This window comes from Ochotona princeps, chromosome 26 (genome assembly GCF_030435755.1).
Source record: "Ochotona princeps isolate mOchPri1 chromosome 26, mOchPri1.hap1, whole genome shotgun sequence".
Lineage (NCBI taxonomy): Eukaryota > Metazoa > Chordata > Mammalia > Lagomorpha > Ochotonidae > Ochotona > Ochotona princeps.
In genome coordinates, this window is record NC_080857.1 from 16,823,853 (window position 1) to 16,842,276 (window position 18,424).

The window sequence follows — 18,424 nt, forward strand, 5'->3', positions numbered from 1 at the left end:
CATCGCTTTACTCTTTGCTCTACTCTTTCGGGCGTGCATACGGAGGAGAACACAGGAAAGCTCAGACCTCACCAAGCATGCTCCGACTACAGGGAACGTCATGAAAGTAAATCTACATTAATAGTGAAAAGTGCAGCCAAGCCCTAGTGACACCTGCAAACGGCTTCCCTGCCCGAGCAGAGAAAGCCAATGGCAACTTGGCAACATGGGAAGCAGACCCAACTCTCATCCCAGATCCAAGGGAAGGACTGTTGGCAGATGGCTGACGGGCAAACCCTGCAGCTTGCTTTAGCTCCAATTATTCCTGTGGGCTGAGCACTGTATGGAGAGGCTTTTTGTTTAATGTGGGGACTCTGAATCCACACTAGCTGAAAGCAGGTCATCTGAGGGAACTCACTTGTAGGAAGCCCTCCCGCCACGGTACTAGCACTCTTGTCTCAGCACCGCAAGGCTTTCCTTTTCTGAATTCAATCAACACATGCTCTGTGCCCCCTGCCACATGGCTCACGCTCTCACAAGAAGAGGGTGCTGGGGGAACTATAGTGAGAGCAAGCTCAGCTTTCTTCTGCTGCTGACTTCCTTGGTATCAGCTATCCATGACAGTCTGTTCCAACACGTGAACCCGCCAGGCTGTGGTTGACAGGAAGGCCCTCAGAGACGCACACTGGACAGACACGCTCACGAACAGGAGTTCCTGGAGGGGCAGCTGTTTGCACAGCTGGGAGTCCTGCGAGGCTGGCCCTGCTTCCTAGGGAGAAAAGGATGGCTCCCTTTCCTGCTGCCCCAGCTGGCCCTGCTTGTCTGTATTTCATACCAGTGGTCTCCCAGTCATCTGTTTAGAAGTCACTTTGATGGCTGTATGTATCAGCTGGGGGTGGTCCCCTAGGCTTGTTGCTGACAGGCCAACTCTCCCCAGCTCTGGGGTGTGAAGCAGTGAGGGTGTTGTGCCTCCCCATCCAGATGTTCCAGGAGCCCTGCCGAGACGCAGGACTTGGGGAGGTGTGGGAAGGCTGGAACGTGGCTTGCTAAGGATCCCTCTGGCTGTGATTTTAGTTGATTGATTAGGTGGATTGTCAATGATAGGAAATGATGCCAGGTTGTGTTCTCTCACTCCTCCCAGCCTGCTTAGCGACTCGAGCAGACACTGGACCACTCAGTTGCCTTGAGTGCACCTGCACATCCTCCTAGGCGTACACCAGTGTGAGTCTGACCAGCACCACGCCGTGTGCTGGGGATCTCCTGCCAGCGTTCCCAGAGAGCTATGTTCGTGCGGCCTATGTTCCAGACTTCTATCCACCCAGGTGTCTGCCCTAAATTTCACTGAGTATTTTTGAAGTAGTTGTAAAGTGGAAAAGCCAAATAATTTTCAAGGAAGTGATTTTTATTTCTGACATTTCATAGTCAGTGCCTACTGAACTTCATACTTTCTCAAAAGAATTCACATTTGCTAGATAAATGTCCACTTGAACTCAAAGCTGGAAAACCACTTAGAGAAGAAATGTGGGAGAATACTGATCAGTTCAAAGCAAGGAGAGTGTAACAAATTAGAACTAGCATTCAACTCCATTCCCAGAACTGATCTGAGCAGCGACTTTTTCTGGGTGTGCTTCATTATTGCCTACACAATCTACCCAAAGTTCTCCTAAGGGCTGGTCTGAACTCAGACTGGCTTCTCCCTTTTGGAAAACCACAGCTCTGCCACGATCCATCCTCCCCAATGACATCAAGCACTGCTACGTCTTCCAGCCTGTGGGCAGCGAGGATCTTGCTGGTTGACTCTGAGGTTCTTGCACTGGCTGACCAGGCTTCTGGCCTCAATGGGTCTGTCCCTCCAAGACCTGGCTTCCCTGTGTCACAGCTCCTCTTGGGGCAGGGCATCCAGCTTCACAGCCCGGAGTGACTCCAGCACTAAGGAGTCTTCTTAGACCTGCCTTTTCTTGTTTTTGCAATTCGTCCAGAAGGTAAAGGGGGACTAATTCTGTGCTGAACAGGGGAAGCTGGGAGGTTTATATGGAACCATTTAATTTCTAAAGAGGGCATATCTAAACCTTACCTGTTTGTAAATACAATCTGGGCAAATTATGTTAGATTTGATGTTACAATGTTAGAACATGACTGGTAATTCCTGGTTTGGGTGAAACTTTAAGAACACTTTCCTTGTAGAGAGATGAAGCTGATCAAACAGAACTTCCAAGTATGATTTGTAGAGGACAAAGGTTTTCAAGATAGTGAAAAATGTTTATATGAAGGCCCGACACGAGGGCTCAATTGGCTAATCCTCCCCTTGCAAGCACAAGGATCCCATATGGGTTCTGGTTCATGTCCCAGCTGCTCCACTTTCCATTCAGCTCCCTGCTTGTGGCCTGGGAAAGCAGTCGAGGATGACCCAAAGCCTTGGGACCCTGCACCCGTGTGGGAGATGTGGAAGTAGCTCCTGATTCGGCTCATCTCTCGCCATTGTGGCAATTTGGGGGCGTGAACCAGCAGATGGAATATCTCTCTCTGTAAGTCTGCTTTTCCAATAAAAAATATAATCTTTAAAAAAAAGTTTATATGTGAGGATTAAAAACTCGAAATGATACTAACTTTGAAACTCGGTTCCCAGTCTGACAAAGCTGAAAGCAGAAGTGCCCTCGGAAATGTCCTCTCCACATTTACCATTTTAGGATGACTCTCCCATATCCAACACACATCTGGCTTTGCAGCTGCGCTCCGACATGCAACCCTCACTCCACAGCGTCACTCCCCATTGCTGTGACATGGGGAACAAAAAGACTCAGGATGGGAAGAGGCAACAGGCAGGAAGAATTGCTCCCAAATCCTTGTACTCTTATTGTAACCTCAGGAGTTTATTTCATTCCAAGTTTTTCAGGCATCATGATCACTCCTTTCATTAAAAACAAATGGGGAAATAAACAAAACCCTGGGAGGCAACAGGTTAACTTACACAATCCTCAGGGGTGGATGGCTCTCTTAAACTTGAGACCTAAAGGAGGTTTCGAGTCACCAAAGCAGACAGAAGAAAGGCCTGATGTTACCAGAATCTTCCAGCCCTTTTTGACCAAGAGATGCTGGCCACATCTCTACGTTTAAAAAAAGGAAAAAGAAATCATCAACTCCAATTTCCTGATGGTCCTGGGTCCATTTCCTGTCTTACAAATCTGAGCTATTTTGCTTATACAGGTTGAAGTGAAATCTGCTTGAGATTAAAGTGTCTGAGTTAGATAGTATTACCCTTTCCCCTTGACATTCACATTGACGAAAACAAAGCCTTAGTGATTAAGTGCTTATACCCAGGTGCATCCTGTGCCCAGGGCATTTTAGGGTTTACCCAGCTGGCGCAGTGCCTAGTGGAATGCAAACACCCTGCCTCTCAAAGTTCTCTGTGACTAAGACACTGAAGGGGAGGGCCCATTCCACATGTCTGTCCTCAAGCCCCGTGAGTGATGGGGAGGGACGCTGGGAAGCGATAACCAGAAGAGCCCTCACTCCCAGTCATCTCTCCTGCTTACCTTGTGACCCAGCTAAGTGCCTGGAGGCCAAGGGCACTGTAAGTGGTGTCCCTGGCAGAACAAAGATGTCTGCCACCTGTGTGTAGACAGCTAAGCACAGCGGCCTGGGATGGGCACGTGGCTTCGAGAGTGAACTGCGAGACAGTTTCAGTTCAGACAGGCTTATGTAAGCTTTGGGCAGAAGGAGGTACCAGTTGGAGGGTGACAGAGCCACTCAAGCAAAGTTGGCCGGCCATGCTATATGTCTGGGTGGTCAGAGAACACATTTGGGTCGCTGCCAGCATGGGTAGGCCCGGACATCAGGGAAGCCTGCAGCTTGGCCCACGCCTCGGGAGCCCTGCTCTTGGCGGCTTCGACCAGCAGCTGGGCTTGCTCCTTCAGCTGGTCTAGTTCCACTTGTGTGGCCTGGTTCTGCCGGATTAGCTCCTTGGTCTTCAGGGTGATCTCTAGCAGGCCAGACCTGTGCAGGACCACCAGCGTGTTGTGGAAGCGCCGGTGTCTGCTCTGCCGCTGCTCTGGGAAGACCTCGGGGCTGCGGCACAGCTGCTCTGCTGCCCACAGTGGTGAGCTGTAGTGGGCGGACAGCGGGGACAGCGGGGAGCTGCTTTCCAGCCCGTGAAGGGTGCTGTCAGAGGCGCACACTGGGCTGGCGGGGGAGGCAAAGGTCAGGCTGGGAGCCTTAGCCACGTGGGTGCTGGAAATGGGCTGCAGAGTCTGTGGACTTCCACCTGCCACCAGGGAGGGCACCCCCTGCGGAGCAGAGTCCTCGGCCAGCCTGGCGCTGGGTGGAGCAGGAGCCAAGGGGCTGGCAGGTGCCGTGCCAGCCTTGGCTGGCTCCCTGGAAGACAGGCTGGGGGCCAGGCTCTCGGTGCGGACTTTCTTTTGCGCTGCCCGTGCCCCTTTCTCTTCCGGGCTGTGGGAGCGGCCCCTTTTGCCTGGGTGGGGGGCTATTTTGGTGTAAGAATTCAGGATGGGCAAGTAGTTCCTGGAGTCAGCCTTCTTCTCCCCTGTGTGGCATGGGCTGATGGGAGACGGGACAGGAGGATGAAGGAACAGGAGCTGAGGCTGTGCGGAGATGACCTCGAAGGGGGGCTGCACCGTCCAGGACTGGAGCTGGGACGAGCTGCTGCCCTGGGGACAGAGGGAGAGACACACACACTCATCACCCATGGCAGGGGCAGGCAAAGTCTCCACCAGCAGAGGCAGAGCAGACATTCAGGGGGGGAGGACAAGTTCAAAGGCAGACCCCTTACAGGCTTCCAGTCTTGTCAAGAACAGCCTGCAGAAGGGGTTTGATACCACAAAATTATTCATTTTTTTTTAACTTCTCCTAAGGGAAAGATGAAGAAACCATCTGTTTTTATTCAAGTGTTGTCACTCTGAAAAACAGGAGCTGCTGTGAAGGCACAGGGGAGGAAGCTGCCTCCTGTCCTGCTGGCGTCCAGCTCCGTTAGGGTGCCTGGGAAAGCAGTGGAGGATGGCCGAGTGCTTGTGCCCGTCCCTGTGTAGGAGAGCTGAACAGAGGTCCAGGTTTTGTCCTGGCCCAGCCCCTGGCCATACGGCCATCTGGGGAGCGAACCAGCAGATAGAAGACCTCCCTATAACTCTGCCCTCACCCTCTTTCTCTATAAATAAATAAACCTGCAAAAAAAAAATTCTAGGTATGTGAAGCAATGGCAAAGTTAAGGTCACTGTTGAGGTAGTAAAATGGATGTGACAATTTCTTGGTCTAAATTCAAATGTGCTGATCTCAAGATGATTAGTTGTGACTGCATCAAAGCCTAGCTTCCTCGAGCTACACCTGGAATCTCATTTACCTGACAATAATTTTTAAATACATTTTGTTTGAGGCCAGTGTTGTGGCTCAGTGGGCTAATTCCCCACCCTGTGCTGCTGGCATCTCAAATGGGTGCTGGTTCTGCTTCCCATTTAGTTCTCTGGCTTGTGGCCTGGGAAAGAAGCAGAGAATGCTGAAGTCCTTAGATCGCTGTCCCCACATGGGAGACCCAGAAGAAGCTCCTGGCTCCTGGCTTGGGATCAGCTCAGCTTGATCATTGTGGCCATTTGGGGAGTGAACGAGCAGATGGAAGACCTTCTCTATCTATCTATCTTTCCCTCTCTGTAAAAATCTGTCTTTCAAATAATAATAAAATAAATCCTTAAAAATAAAAAATGTTAAAAATAGAAATTTTTATTTGAAAGGCAAAGCTACAGAGAGTGAGGTTCTCCATCCACTGGTTTACTCCTTCAAACGGCCATGATGGCTGAAGCTGAGCCCATCCAAAGACGGGACTCAGGAGCCTCCTCTGGGTTTCCCATGCGGATGTAGAGACCCAAAGACTTGAGCCATCCTCTGCTGCTTTCCTGAGGCATAAGCAGGGAGCTGGATAGGAAGTGGAGCAGCCCAACTGGCACCTATATGGGATGCTGGTGTTACAATCAGAGGCCTAGCCTACTATACCACAGCAGTGGCCAAAGTCACATTTTTTGTTTAAAAAAAAAATCACATATTATCAGGAGTTTGTGGGCACCGGTTTCTAAGGTAGGGACACCCACCAAGCAAACACCCATTCAAATCATCACAGCTGCCACGGACTGCAGTTACTAGGGCCAGCACTGTGGCATAATATGATAATCTGCCTATAGCATCAGCATCACATATGGGCACTGGTTTGTGTCCTGGCTGCTCCACTTCCCCTCTAGCTCCCTGCTTGTGGCCTGGCAAAGCAATAGAGGATGGCTCAAAGCCTTGGAACCCTGTATCCATATGGGAGACCCAGAAGAAGCTCCTGGCTCCTAGCTTCAGATCAGCTCAGCTCCAGTCACTGTGGTCATTTGGGAAGTAAACCAGTGGATAGATCCGTCTCTCCTTCTCTCTGTACCTCTGCCTTTCAAATAAAATAATTTTTTTTTAATAAGAAGTTGGCATCATGTGAGGGGTGACTGGTCCAATCTCTGCAACCTGCCATGGTGCACTCATCATGTCTCTTCACCCTTGGGAGAACTTGCTCTCGGTCCCAATGGACAAGTGAAGCAGCCAGGATCCAGGCCTGGGTCCAAAGCCACTCTCTACCAACCGCTTCCATTATTACACACCCAAAGGGATGGATGGAGCAAGGCGGAGAGCAAGGCTGCCCAGATGCATACCCTCGTGAGTTATGTGGGATGGCCTTTCTCAGAAGCACCCACATGTGCATGAGTGGCTCTCTCCCACACATGCACACCATACTTCAGGGTTGTGTGGCTGGGAGCTGGAGGCCAACTCTGAATCATCTCTGGGCACAGGTGAGGAGGCCCTGGGAGTCCTCTGTGGAGCTCTCCGGAGTCCAGTGTACTCTGGGATACACAGAGGCAAGCAGGCCAGGCTAAGGAGCCATGTGGCCGTGGGCCTCCAAGCTGTGTGACCATGGTCACATTTAGAGGGGAACCTGTGCTAAGCTCCAGAGTGTGAGGCTGAGAACCGGCTCAGAACAGAAAAATCTGAGGGATGGAGCAGAATGACTTCAGCCTGAGAACATTTCATCCTCCCTCACCCTGAAAACACATCCCAGATCCAAAGTTTTGGGGCCACACTAGGAATCTTGCAAATAAGAGCACTGTGAGCCTACCCTGGCTCAGTCAGAAGCCAAACTTCTGGCTCTCCCCAAAGTGGACTGTGGCTTGAAGGGGTGCCCTACAAGTTGAACAGATCCAGCAAACAGCTGATGCCCTGCTTTCCCAAGCTAATGTTACTGACTGGGTCTTCCTACTGCTGTGGTGGCGCTCATGGTCCTAATGGGCAGAAGGCTTAGTCTAATGATTAGATCTTAGCACGGCATTAGGCATGTTGAAGTCATTTGAGGTTTGGACAGGTCTTCAGAATTGCTCCACACAAAGCCAGTGTGTCAAAGATGGGGGAACTTGAGTCCACGGTGGCCAACAACTTGTGCGCAAGTGGCAGAATCAGAATCAGACCACAACAGTAATGGCCAGGATACCACCCACTCTGCAGGGGCTTTTCCAAGCATCTAATTATGTGAACTTTAGAACATACAGGGTCAAGCATGATCCAAAAGGCAAAGTGAACCTCCCAGACTCCTCCATCAGTCAGCCTGTCCCCACCCTGCCCCGCTCCTGAGCGAGCTCAGGGGCCTTCCCCAGGTTCTGGATCCTGAAGGAACCAATTCTGCTGGGAAAACCTCCTGACTCCCTCACTGTGGGCTGTCCTCAGCATGTCTTGCCTCCAACAAAGAAGGGAAACACACAGACACACCAGGGAGCCAGAGCAGCAGCAGGAAGTACAGGACGGGCAGTGGGCAGCCTGCGGGTCAGGGGGCCTGCCTTCTTGTCTTTGTTCCCTTTCCCCTTCAGCCAGTGGAGTCGAGCTCCTGGCTGAGCTCAGGCCACCGTGCTGAAGGCACTGGTCTTTCCCGGTAATAACCAGGTGCTACAGTAGGCCTGAAGCTTTCCTGAAGCTATGGCTACTTCAGCCTTCTAACTTCAACCTGAAGTTGGGAAGATCAGCTGCCAAGGCCAGATTTCAAACCTCAGTCTCGAGGTAGCCTCCATCAGTGTACCATGTGAGGGCTGGGACGCAGTGTCAGCGGGAGGGAGGGTGCAATGTTCTCTTTTTGGCTTGAATCCATCCTGTCTACCCCTCGGACTGCTCAATTCTCAGTCAAGTTTGCCTGACACTGGGACCTGGCTTAGGCTTTCATCTGAATCTTCTTCCCCATCTGGGCAATTATCACAAAATATGCACAGTTGTGTAACATAGGCCAAGCAGGGTATCCTTAACCCTGCAATGGTGTTGTGTGGATGCTGCTGGCACAGCCACCCCTAAACGGAACGGCCTCTAACAACAAAGCTCTCGCCTAAAGACAAAGAGACACTCCAAACATGACAGAAGAGATGTGGAAGCTGCCTCCACTGCAATGAGTACTACATAGGCAGGTGTCAGGGCTGGCAGCTGAGATGCCAGCTGGAACACCCGCATCCCCTAACACAGTACCTGGGTTGGCGCCCTGGTTCTACTCCCAATTCCATGTTCCTGCTGCTAGTGCACCCCAGGGTGATGGCCCAAGCAGCTGGGACATCTGGAGTGAGCTCCTGATTCCTGGCTTCAGTCCGGTCCAGCCCCAGCTATTGCAGGGATCTGGAGAGTAAACCAGTGGCAGCTCTCTGTCTTTCTGCTTCTCAAGTAAAATTAAAGACCCCGGCACATCTAGGTTTCTAGGACAACTCAAATTAAGAAGAGACTCTGATTTCCTTAAACCCTGCCAAGCTTGAATGCTCCACAGAAGTGACGTCACAGGGCTCAGTGTGTGTCCTTTACATATGCCAGGTCCTTGCGGACACATGGCAGTCACGGTGTAATGGAGTCTACTGTCTCAAAAGTGAGTGTACGTGCCGATGACTCCTGGATCTCCCACAAGAATAAGGTCAGTAGCTGAATGGAGCCATCCTCATCTCAGGCCAAAAGGCATGCACCAGTGTGGTGTACTGGTGGCCGCTGGCAGACACTGCAGGCCCCAGAGGGTGTCCTCACCTGTTTGACCAGCACGTTCTTCATGACGACCATAGGGGACAGAGTGGGGAAGGCATGGCTCGCAGGCCTGGAGCTGGGCTTCCGCCTGTCTTCTCTGCTCCAGCCCAGGGCACTCAGCACGTCCTCGGACTCCATCTGCTCCGCGGAACTCAGGCACTCAGAGCTGCCATCTGGAGGGCAGAACAACAGTCAGCTCTCTGAGGACCAAGCTGGCAGCTTGGTGCACCTTGCCCCTGGCCCAGCTTAGGTCGAGGCCTCCCCTCTTGGTGACCTGCTGTGGACAGGTAGTGGTTCCTATGAGAGGTACGTGGGCCAGGGGTAGGGCCCTCATGAATGGTCTGATGCTTCTTCCCTGAGATGGGTAGCTTTTGTAAGGTGTTTGGCCCCCTCCATGCCCTGCTTTCTTCCAGGCACAAGCCCCTCACCACGTGCAGCTACTTGATCTTCGACTTCCTGCCTGCAGAATCATTCACTGGAGAAACCCCCTTTCTTTGTAAATTACCCAGTCTGGGGACCCAAGGCAGAATTTTTCACCCTCCTGGGGAGCCGCTGAGCCACCTAGGGTGGAAAGAATCACTGGTGATGGGTGCTTTGGTGAATTTTTAAGAAGGCCTTCAGTATTCATGAGCTTTACAAAGAAACCCAGAGTTATCCCTCTGACCCCAAAAGATTACAAATCACTACCCCAGGATGGCCTCACTTCCCTTCTAACTCTCCCAGGAAGGCCAGCACCATCAGGGCCCAAGAGAAAGAAATTGACACCAAGTCTGTAGCAGTCTGTAGCAGTCACGAGTCCCTGGCCTCCAAGTTCTGCATGAACTATGTGAGCCGTGCCAGGACTGGGACCTCTGCAGGCTCTGGGCACCACAGCTACAACACAGGGCCAACTGTAAGGCCCAGAACTCTCATCCCCATGGAAATGCACACAGCTGCTTCCCGAATGTCCCAGCTGGGAAGTTCCCAACACCTTTCTCCAGCTCAAGGTTAGCTCTTTCTCTGTCACTGCCCTTTGCCCTGATGAGCACTTTCTTTGTTGTCATCAATGCAGGGGTGCACCTGCTGGAGACCCTGCACAACGGGTGGATGCTCTCCAAGGCAGATAAATAAGGCTGACTTATTTAAGTTCCACCCAACATGGACAGAATTAAGAGACCTGCTGGAGCAAACTGGGAGACTGATGTTCCCAGCTACTGACCACCAAGGATCTCAAAGCAGTGGGTGTTTGGCACAGACTCTTAAAATGACTCTTGTGACACACATACCCACATCAGAGAGTGGTTAGCTTGCTGCTAACATGCCTTGGAAATCAGTGGGAGATGGACAGAGTGCTTGGGTCCTAGCACCCACAGAGGGGACCTAGATGGAGTTTCGAGTACCGAGCTTCCAATTGTGGCCATTGTGGCCATTTGGGGAGTGAACCAGCACATGGAAGATCTCTGCCTCTCCTGTTGTAACTCTGCCTTTCAAATAAATCAATAACCATAAACAAACAAAACCCACCATAAGTAAGCTTTACGTGGAAGCAAGCCTAGGAAACCACACAAGAGAAGGAGGAAAACCCCAAAATGCTGGAGACTGGCCTGCCCCTCCCTCAACCGGCCTGGCCGCACCAGGACAACTAATGTCTCTTACTCTAATCCCCAGTGAGTGCCCTGTGGCTCTCTGAGCCATAATCTATTTATAATTGGCTTCTCATTCAGCATGCTTACAAGGAGAAAATACAGTTGTCTCAGGCTGGGCGAGTTTTAGTGCTCCAGCAGTTAATGTTTCCCACTATAAATCTCTAAGTTGTCAGAATTGATGGATTAGCCCTGGGAGCCTGGAAAATGCCAATCTTCCTCCACTGGATGGGTGTGTGTGTGGGGGGGGGTACAGCCATCCTCAGGGTGCTGACTTGGCTGAGTTCCCAGAGGCACCAGGATCCAGCCACCACCCCCAGACTGGGAAGGAAGAGTCCTGCCACCAAACACACAAGGCTCCGGGCAAGTGCAGGCTGGGCCTTCAGGGAAGGGGAGGAGTAGGCTGGTGTCCAGCCTGTCTCTCTACCACATTCTCCAGTTTAGAATCAGGCTGGGAAGCACACATTCAAACACAAAGTGCAGAGAAGGGGGTTGGGGGAAGAGAAGAAAGGGATCATGGGAGAAGGAGGGAATCTTTAAACACAGAAAAGCTTTCTTAGTAAAACAAACAAACAAACAAAGCCAAAGGTTATCTTAACTGGCAGTTCTCAAATGTGTCCACAAGGTGACAACCTGCACAGTAACAGTACCCACTTCCCTACAGTGTCACTGTTCCTACGAAGGATCTACCACAACAGAGATATGAATCTGTGAATCTGCGGTTTTTCCCACGAGCACTCACCAGAGCTGGAATTTAAGACGTAAAGCTGAGAGTGGAAGTGGAGAAGGTGGCACCTGGCGCTCGGGAGGAGCACCCTGCCTTTGGAGGTCGGAGCTATTCATCCTTACCTATCTCTCTCAAACACCCACACACAGTCTCATGACAACACACACGGGATACAACAGTGATCACCTGAAAATCCGGAGTCCTTGTCTGACTCGGTGGCCGCCATGCCGAGGGGATGGGCAGCTTTCTTTACCTCGGGGCCTTTGCCCAGTTTGGCCGAGAGTCTTCTGGGGCCATCCCGGGCTGGATTCTTCCTCTCCATGGTTCAGTGGGCTGGCGGCGGCAGCCTGACCGCTGCACTTTTCATCTGGACTGCCCTGTGAAATATGACCATGGTGTGTAAGAAGTCACCGCGGGGACAGGAACACAGCTGAGCCTGGCTGAGCCCGGCAGGAACCTGAGTCTGTCCCCAGCAAAGACTTTCTGGGCGGTCTTGACTGACAAAGGCTTCAAGTTCACCAAACAGAACCGGTTTCTAACCAAAAGGAGACTCAGTCCTCCGACTGCCCTCTAATTCCATTAGGGATTCGAAGCACAGGCATCAGACTCAGTGGGAGCTTTGTCAGAGGCTAACAAAGGCACATTTGATCAGGCTTTTCGGAGCACACAACCCAATCAACTGGCCCTCTTCCTTGGGGAAGGAGGCGGCAGCGAGCCAAAAGGCCCATTCTCTGGGTGTCTACTCGCTGGTTTGGGACTGTGGTTACCTCCCATAGTGCAGAGCTCCTCAGGATAACCTGTCAGTTCTTTGGATAAATGGCATGAAAACGAATCCCTAACATATGCAGGCTCCTTTTTGGCTTAAACAAGGCTGGTTCTCATGCACGGTCCCAGATAGTAAAATTCCTGTATTGTGGGCTAAGGAATTGATTACTGCTCCTTGGGATGGGCAGGAACAGGAACTGGGCTTGTGGCTAAAAACACCTAGACTAATTGGACTCATTTGCACCCAATATCCTGCTAAACGAGGATGTGGGGGGAAGAGTACATAAGGAGGGGTGAAGGAGCAATAAAGGAGACTTTGCAGAGACTTCCACCATCAATGGTCTCCTGTCGGTGCTTCATCCCTCTCCGTGTCCACGTTACTGGCTCTGCTGGCTGGAGCACACCTGCACAAAGTGGAAACCAGTTCCATTTACTGCTGTGCATGAGCCTCCCGAGAGTCACCTTGATTACTAGCCCATTTTACAGAGCGGGAGGCTGAGGACCAGACATGTGACCTGCACTCACACCCAAGACTCAGCAGGCACTCACTCTTCAATCGGGTGTGGTGCCAGGCTGTGGGTATGGAGCAAAGTAGCCTGGATGGACTTCCTTCCTGGTGCCTGAGAGAGGATGGACAAAAATGCACACCAACTAGACGCACCCACACAACTCCCCGGAGCTCTGCAGGAGAGAGGCTGGGACCTGCAGGGAGAAGGGACGTGCGGCTGGCAGTTGTGTGTGAGAGAGGAGAGATGGTGGCACCAGGTGCTGAGCCAGGGGACTCAGGAAGAGTACAGAAGGGAGTGGATGGGGTCAGGCAGGATGGAGTGGCTGGGCTGAGGTGACGTGGGTCATCCAAGTGGAGATGCTGGGTAGACAGTCAGCCAGGTTTGCCCCAGTGACACCCGGCTACTCCACAGACCCGGGTGTAGGCTAAGAGTGTAAGAGAGACAAAAGAGCCCTTCAGAAGGCTGGCAGAGGTCAAGACATTCTAGATCTCTCAATGAATATTTGAATCACCAAGGACTGGTGACTGTAAGGCTGGCATGATGCTAGCACAGGGAGGAAGGGCACAGAAAGTCAGCCAGGATGCTGCTGAGGGAACACCTGGCAGGGTGTCAGTGAGGTGCATGCAGCCTTCAAGTCACAGCCACATCGTGGCTCCAGCTTGATCTTCCGCAAGGCCCTCTGCGCCAAAGCAGCCTTGCCCCTGGAACACCACCAAGTATCCCAACATCCGGCCTGTGCAGGGGCTGCAGAGAACAACGACAGCTCTCTCTGCAGGGAGGATGGATGGCAAAACTGAACCAGAGAAGGACGATCTGGCATCCCTGAGCATGCCTCCTGCTCCTCGTCTGCCTATTGTAGGAGGACTGGACTCAAGGGCACCCAGGTTGACCTGAATGAGAAAGGATGGGAAATGCAATTCCACGCCAGACTCATTCTGCCCCAGGCCAAACTCATTCAAGCGGCCGGTTTCCACAGGTGACAAGCCTATTCCTACGTGCAGAGAGGAACAATGGCATTGTCACAGCTTGCAGAGCATTTTTCAAGAACAGCACCTCTCTCCTTGACAGCTGGGACGTTTAGCAGCAGTCAGCCCAATCTTAGAGGTGGGCTTCACGTAAAATTCTACCTCTAATTAAATCAGGGTCCTTCTGTATGAGACTCAACAAACAGGCACAGTTGTTAATTTTCCTAAAATAACACTGTCAAGAGCATATAGGGGCTTCCCTCAAAGGGGAGGTACAGGTGGCTTGTGGATGGGCATTCAGGCTAATTCAAGCCTAACTCCACTGCTCATTTACAATAGGAAGGTAGCTGCTGTCAAGTGCAGTGCACTAAGCAGCTGACAGGGACAGTATCAGGCAGAGTGGTTAAGCCGCCAGGCAGCATGTCCATGTCCCGCACTGGACAGCTCGGGTTCCAGCTCAGCTCCACTCCCAAGCCCGGCTTCCTGCTAATGTGCACCTGAGAATCAGCACTTGGGTCCCTGCCAGTCCCATGGCAGACCTGGCTGGAATTCCTGGCTTCTTTTGGCTTCAGCCTGGCCAAGCACTGACCATCCCAGGCATTTGGGAAGTGAAGGAACAAATGGGAGGTGTGTGTGTCTCCTGACTTAGTCTCTTAAAGAAAATCAGAAAGAACTCAATAAAGCTTCCCATTATAATCACGGATTTCACGGGCATTTTAGAAAAAACAATCCCATTGAGTAAGTGCTTATAACAAAGCTATCAGAAATGTCTTGCAGGGCCCGGCGGCGTGGCCTAGCGGCTAGAGTCCTCGCCTTGAACGCCCCGGGATCCCATATGGGCGCCGGTTCTAATCCCGGCAGCTCCACTTCCCATCCAGCTCCCTGCTTGTGGCCTGGGCAAGCAGTTGAAGACGGCCCAATGCATTGGGACACTGCACCCGTGTGGGAGACCCGGAAGAGGTTGCTGGTTCCCGGCATCGGATTGGCGCGCACCGGCCCTTTGCGGCTCACTTGGGGAGTGAATCATCGGACGGAAGATCTTCCTCTCTGTCTCTCCTCCTCTGTGTATATCTGGCTTTGTAATAAAAGATAAATCTTAAAAAAAAAAAAGAAATGTCTTGCAACTGTTATTAAAGGGTAGTCAACAGAGGTACAGGAAGAAAAAATACACAGGTGTTTATTCTGGCTAATCACGAATTTGTAGGTTAACACTGATAGGGAAATCAAAATATTGAAATGCTGACAAATCAGTTAAGAGCAAAGATGCTAAAACTCTAGATCCTGGACAGTTGGAAACACTGTATAATCTCCTTTAGAATGCTAAACTGATATTTTGGATGTGGAATAATTGGAAACATGAAAACCCTGGCTTTTCGAATGCTTCAGCAGAAAACACTTGGTGCCGGGGGTGGGGAGGAGGGGACAGTGGTTAGCTGGTTAGCGGGGCTGCCTCCCTGCCTGGTTCCTCCCCCTTGCTGGAGTGGTCTGAAGCCCCTTCCCACACCCCACACCCCCAGTGCACCTGGATCCATGGGAGGCTCTCCATTCTAGGGAGGTGCAAACAGCAGACCCTGCAGCCTTGTAGAGGCTGCGTGGCTCTGCCCTCTTCAATATTATTTCACAGCCAAGTCAGGTGCCTGGTAATGGGCTGATGTCTCAGCTCTTAGCCGCAATGCCATCTCTGCTATCAGGCACAGATAGGAGGGCATGGCCTGCTGCTTCCCAAACATTCCGACTCTGCATCCAAAGGACTGAATTCAGCTCCCAAACTGTCAGGAGCAACCCTACCTGGACCCCTTGTGTATGTCCATGTAACAATGTTGCTCCCAAGGAAAGTAAACACTAGGATGGATGCCCAAGAGTGAATACTGTGCCTACAGGCTCCGATATACACAGCCTCAGGGGTGTTCCACAGCACTTCACACTAGTTTGCTGATCTCCTCAAAGTCCAGGTTTTTGTTTTGTTTTCATGGTGGCAAGCTCTACTGCCAACAATTACCATGTGAGGAATCCAACAGAATAAATCTGTAGCTGACTCTGACATCGAATGACCCAAACAATTTCAAGGTCATGATCTTGCCTTTCCAAGCACCAAGCTCACCTCCACATCTAACTTACACAGCAAAGAGACCATCTCATCAACCCTTTAGACTAAGTGAAAGCTCAGGGACAAATCCACCAGCTGCAGCGTGGCTCCAACCACAGGCAATGGAAGAATCCAGTACGGCTTTCAGATCTCTCCCTGGATACACGAAGCTTGGCAACGCTCTTGGGAGTGCGAGTCCCTTTAAAAATGTGTCACGTGTATGACACATGCATGCCTGGACACAAGCGTGGGGTGAGAGCCCAGTCAGGGGACAAGGCCATGGAACAGAGATTGTCATATGCTGCCTGGCAGGCGCCTCAGTTAACTGTCATAAGGACGCTCCCAGATTGTGTCTCAAGTCATCTTCTGTGTGCTCATTCCCAGGCTCCATTCTGGGAGAGAATGTACTTCCCTAACAGAAATACCCTCCCATCCACCTTAATCTCTTCTATCCATCAGCCCTTCCACGTACACTGCCTGGCTGAACTGCAAGCCCCAGCGCCACACGATTTCCCACGTGTGGGCTCTGGGCTCTCACCTTCCCAAGGGCAGATCAGCTCTAACAACTTCTTCACCCTCATCCCATCCCCCCTGTAACAGTGCCCACCTCTTTTCTCACCGGCCCACGCTGCATCTGTGCCAGGCAGCCAGCCACCGGCCTGCCAACTCAGCAGGGCAGAACTGGGCAGACCCTAGAGTTGTGCTGTGATTGGCATACCACCCATCTACCAGGGCAAACACCCAGGCAATGCCTACTGCCAGGACTTGAGAAACGACGGGAAGCCTGGGTGCCCAAGTGCCCAAGGGCTGGGACCAGGGTGCCCTCCAACCCACCCACTCCTTACTTGGCACTGCCCCCACCACACACACACTCCTGGCACCTCACCATGCCTGGCAAGCAAACCACCAGGGAGAAATAAGCAGCAAAGTTGGTGACAGCGAGTCCCGGCGACAGCCAGAGCAGTGGCACCTTGGGCGCTACCAAGGCGCTGCCCCAGGCACTGCAGGCTGCAGCTCGGGCCCTGGCACTCCTGCCCATCCAGGGCCGGCGCCCGGACGCCCAGGTGGCTCCTGGCTGTAGGTCCCACGACCGCACACAAACCCCCTCTGCCTGCACAAGGCCCCTTCTCGACCACGAGTGCCTGACAGACCCCATCCCTCAGAGCAAAACCAACTAAGTGAGCGGGGCAGGGTAGGTGGGAGGCGTGCCCATCTGCTCCCACCGTTGGGCGCTGCAACCCCCGAAGTGCCGGTTCACCCTGAAGCCTACCTCTCTCCCCTTCCTCTTTCTCCACTTCTTCCTCCCCCTCTTTCCCCGCGATCCTCGCCCAACCCCTCCCGGTAGCGTCATCCCCCGCCTTCCGCCCCCTGGGCCCAACCCTCCCTTTCTCACCTAGGGCCAGGGTCGCCTCTCCAAGACCGGCCCCGCGGGGGAGCTGGCGCATGCGCGAGCACGGCCCCAAGGCTCCATGACAACCCCGTGGTCGCCGGCTATCCCCTCAGCCACCCGCCCTTTTCTCCTCCCTCCGCCTCCGCGACGGCCGTCGCCAGCCACGTGACTCAGCCTGGGATGACTTGGCACCATAGAGACTGCGCGTCGCCCTCCTAGAAGGACCCTTCGAGTCGGACTCGCTTCCCGGAGAAGTCACTGGGAGGAGTGCGCTCTCTGTGCGGCGCGGGGACGTCTCTATGGTTGGCTCCCGCGGGCGGCCGCCATTTTGTTCGGCGGCTTTCAGCAGGCGTGGATGTGGATGCGGATTTGGTGCCGGGTTTCGAGCAGCTTGGGGTGGGCCGGCTTGGAGCCGATATGGCAGGAAGCCTGATTCTCTAGGAGAAGCCAGGGGCTTTTGCTCCTGTAGAATGCACTGCCTGGACGCGCTGTAGGGCTGGGGACCAGGCCAGGGCGCCTGCTGGCAGCATCTGTGAGCGGCAGGCCGGCAGTCGCGTGCAGGGATGGGGCGGTCCCCACCTCCCCGAGTGCTGGTCACGTTTTGGCCACGCCTGTTGCAGGGTTGGTTTTGTGACCGTGCTCCGCGAAGCTGAGACCCGGGGAGGGAGAATAAGTTCGTTGGATTTCTGATTGATCTTGTCCCGGGTTGGGGTTTCCAGAGGATGTGGTGTTTCTGGTCAGCTCCTGGTGACATTGGAGTGGACACACGAGTAACAGCCAAAGGCAAGGGGCTGGGGTCATCGGGAGTTCCGATGAGTCAGCGAAGGTCACTACGACCAGAGAAGCCCTTGGCGGGTGAAGGGAGGATGTGGGGGCGAGGTGGCGCTAGAGCCCTCAAACTGATTAAAATGAAAACGCTCCATTTCTCAGCACCAGCCGCCTTTCACGTGCTCAGTAACCCAGACTCTAGTACATTCACTGCATGGCAGAAAGTTACACTGGCTAATCGCTCATCTAGGGGTGAGTCTACTATCCTTTATTGGTAATCCACGGGTGCTGGGTCATGGTGAGGTTAACGGCTCGCCGATGCTGGGACAAATGCTGATGAGGGTCCAGCAGCTCTACCAACAAGTAATTGAAAGCCTATACTGCCAGCGAGGCTTTAGGTTGGAGGATGGAGGGAGTGAAAAAGTGGAATCTGGGCCCAGCACGATAACCTAGTAGCTAAATTCTGATTCTGAATCCCATCCAGCTCCCTGCTTGTGGCCTGGAAAAGCCTTGGGACCCTGCACCCTTGTGGGAGTCCTGGAAGAAGCTCCGGGCC

The 18,424-nt window shown here is 52.7% G+C and overlaps 1 protein-coding gene across 4 annotated transcripts; it reads right to left on the reverse strand.

The window, feature by feature from the left end:
* Positions 1-2,828: 2,828 nt before the first annotated feature.
* CIPC (CLOCK interacting pacemaker) lies at positions 2,829-17,247 on the reverse strand. 4 transcript variants are annotated; one of them, XM_058655359.1, is made up of 5 exons: positions 17,104-17,247; positions 12,812-12,852; positions 11,572-11,762; positions 9,040-9,209; positions 2,829-4,643 (listed from the first exon to the last, which is right to left on the reverse strand). In XM_058655359.1, exons 3-5 carry the CDS (start codon positions 11,705-11,707, stop codon positions 3,750-3,752), a joined length of 1,200 nt encoding a protein of 399 aa, XP_058511342.1. In that variant the 5' UTR covers positions 11,708-11,762; positions 12,812-12,852; positions 17,104-17,247; the 3' UTR covers positions 2,829-3,749. The 4 variants fall into 4 exon arrangements, with proteins under 4 accessions (XP_058511342.1, XP_004584434.1, XP_058511343.1 ...); XM_004584377.2 differs by lacking the exon at positions 12,812-12,852; XM_058655360.1 differs by lacking the exons at positions 12,812-12,852; positions 17,104-17,247 and adding an exon at positions 16,618-16,782.
* Positions 17,248-18,424: the final 1,177 nt, after the last annotated feature.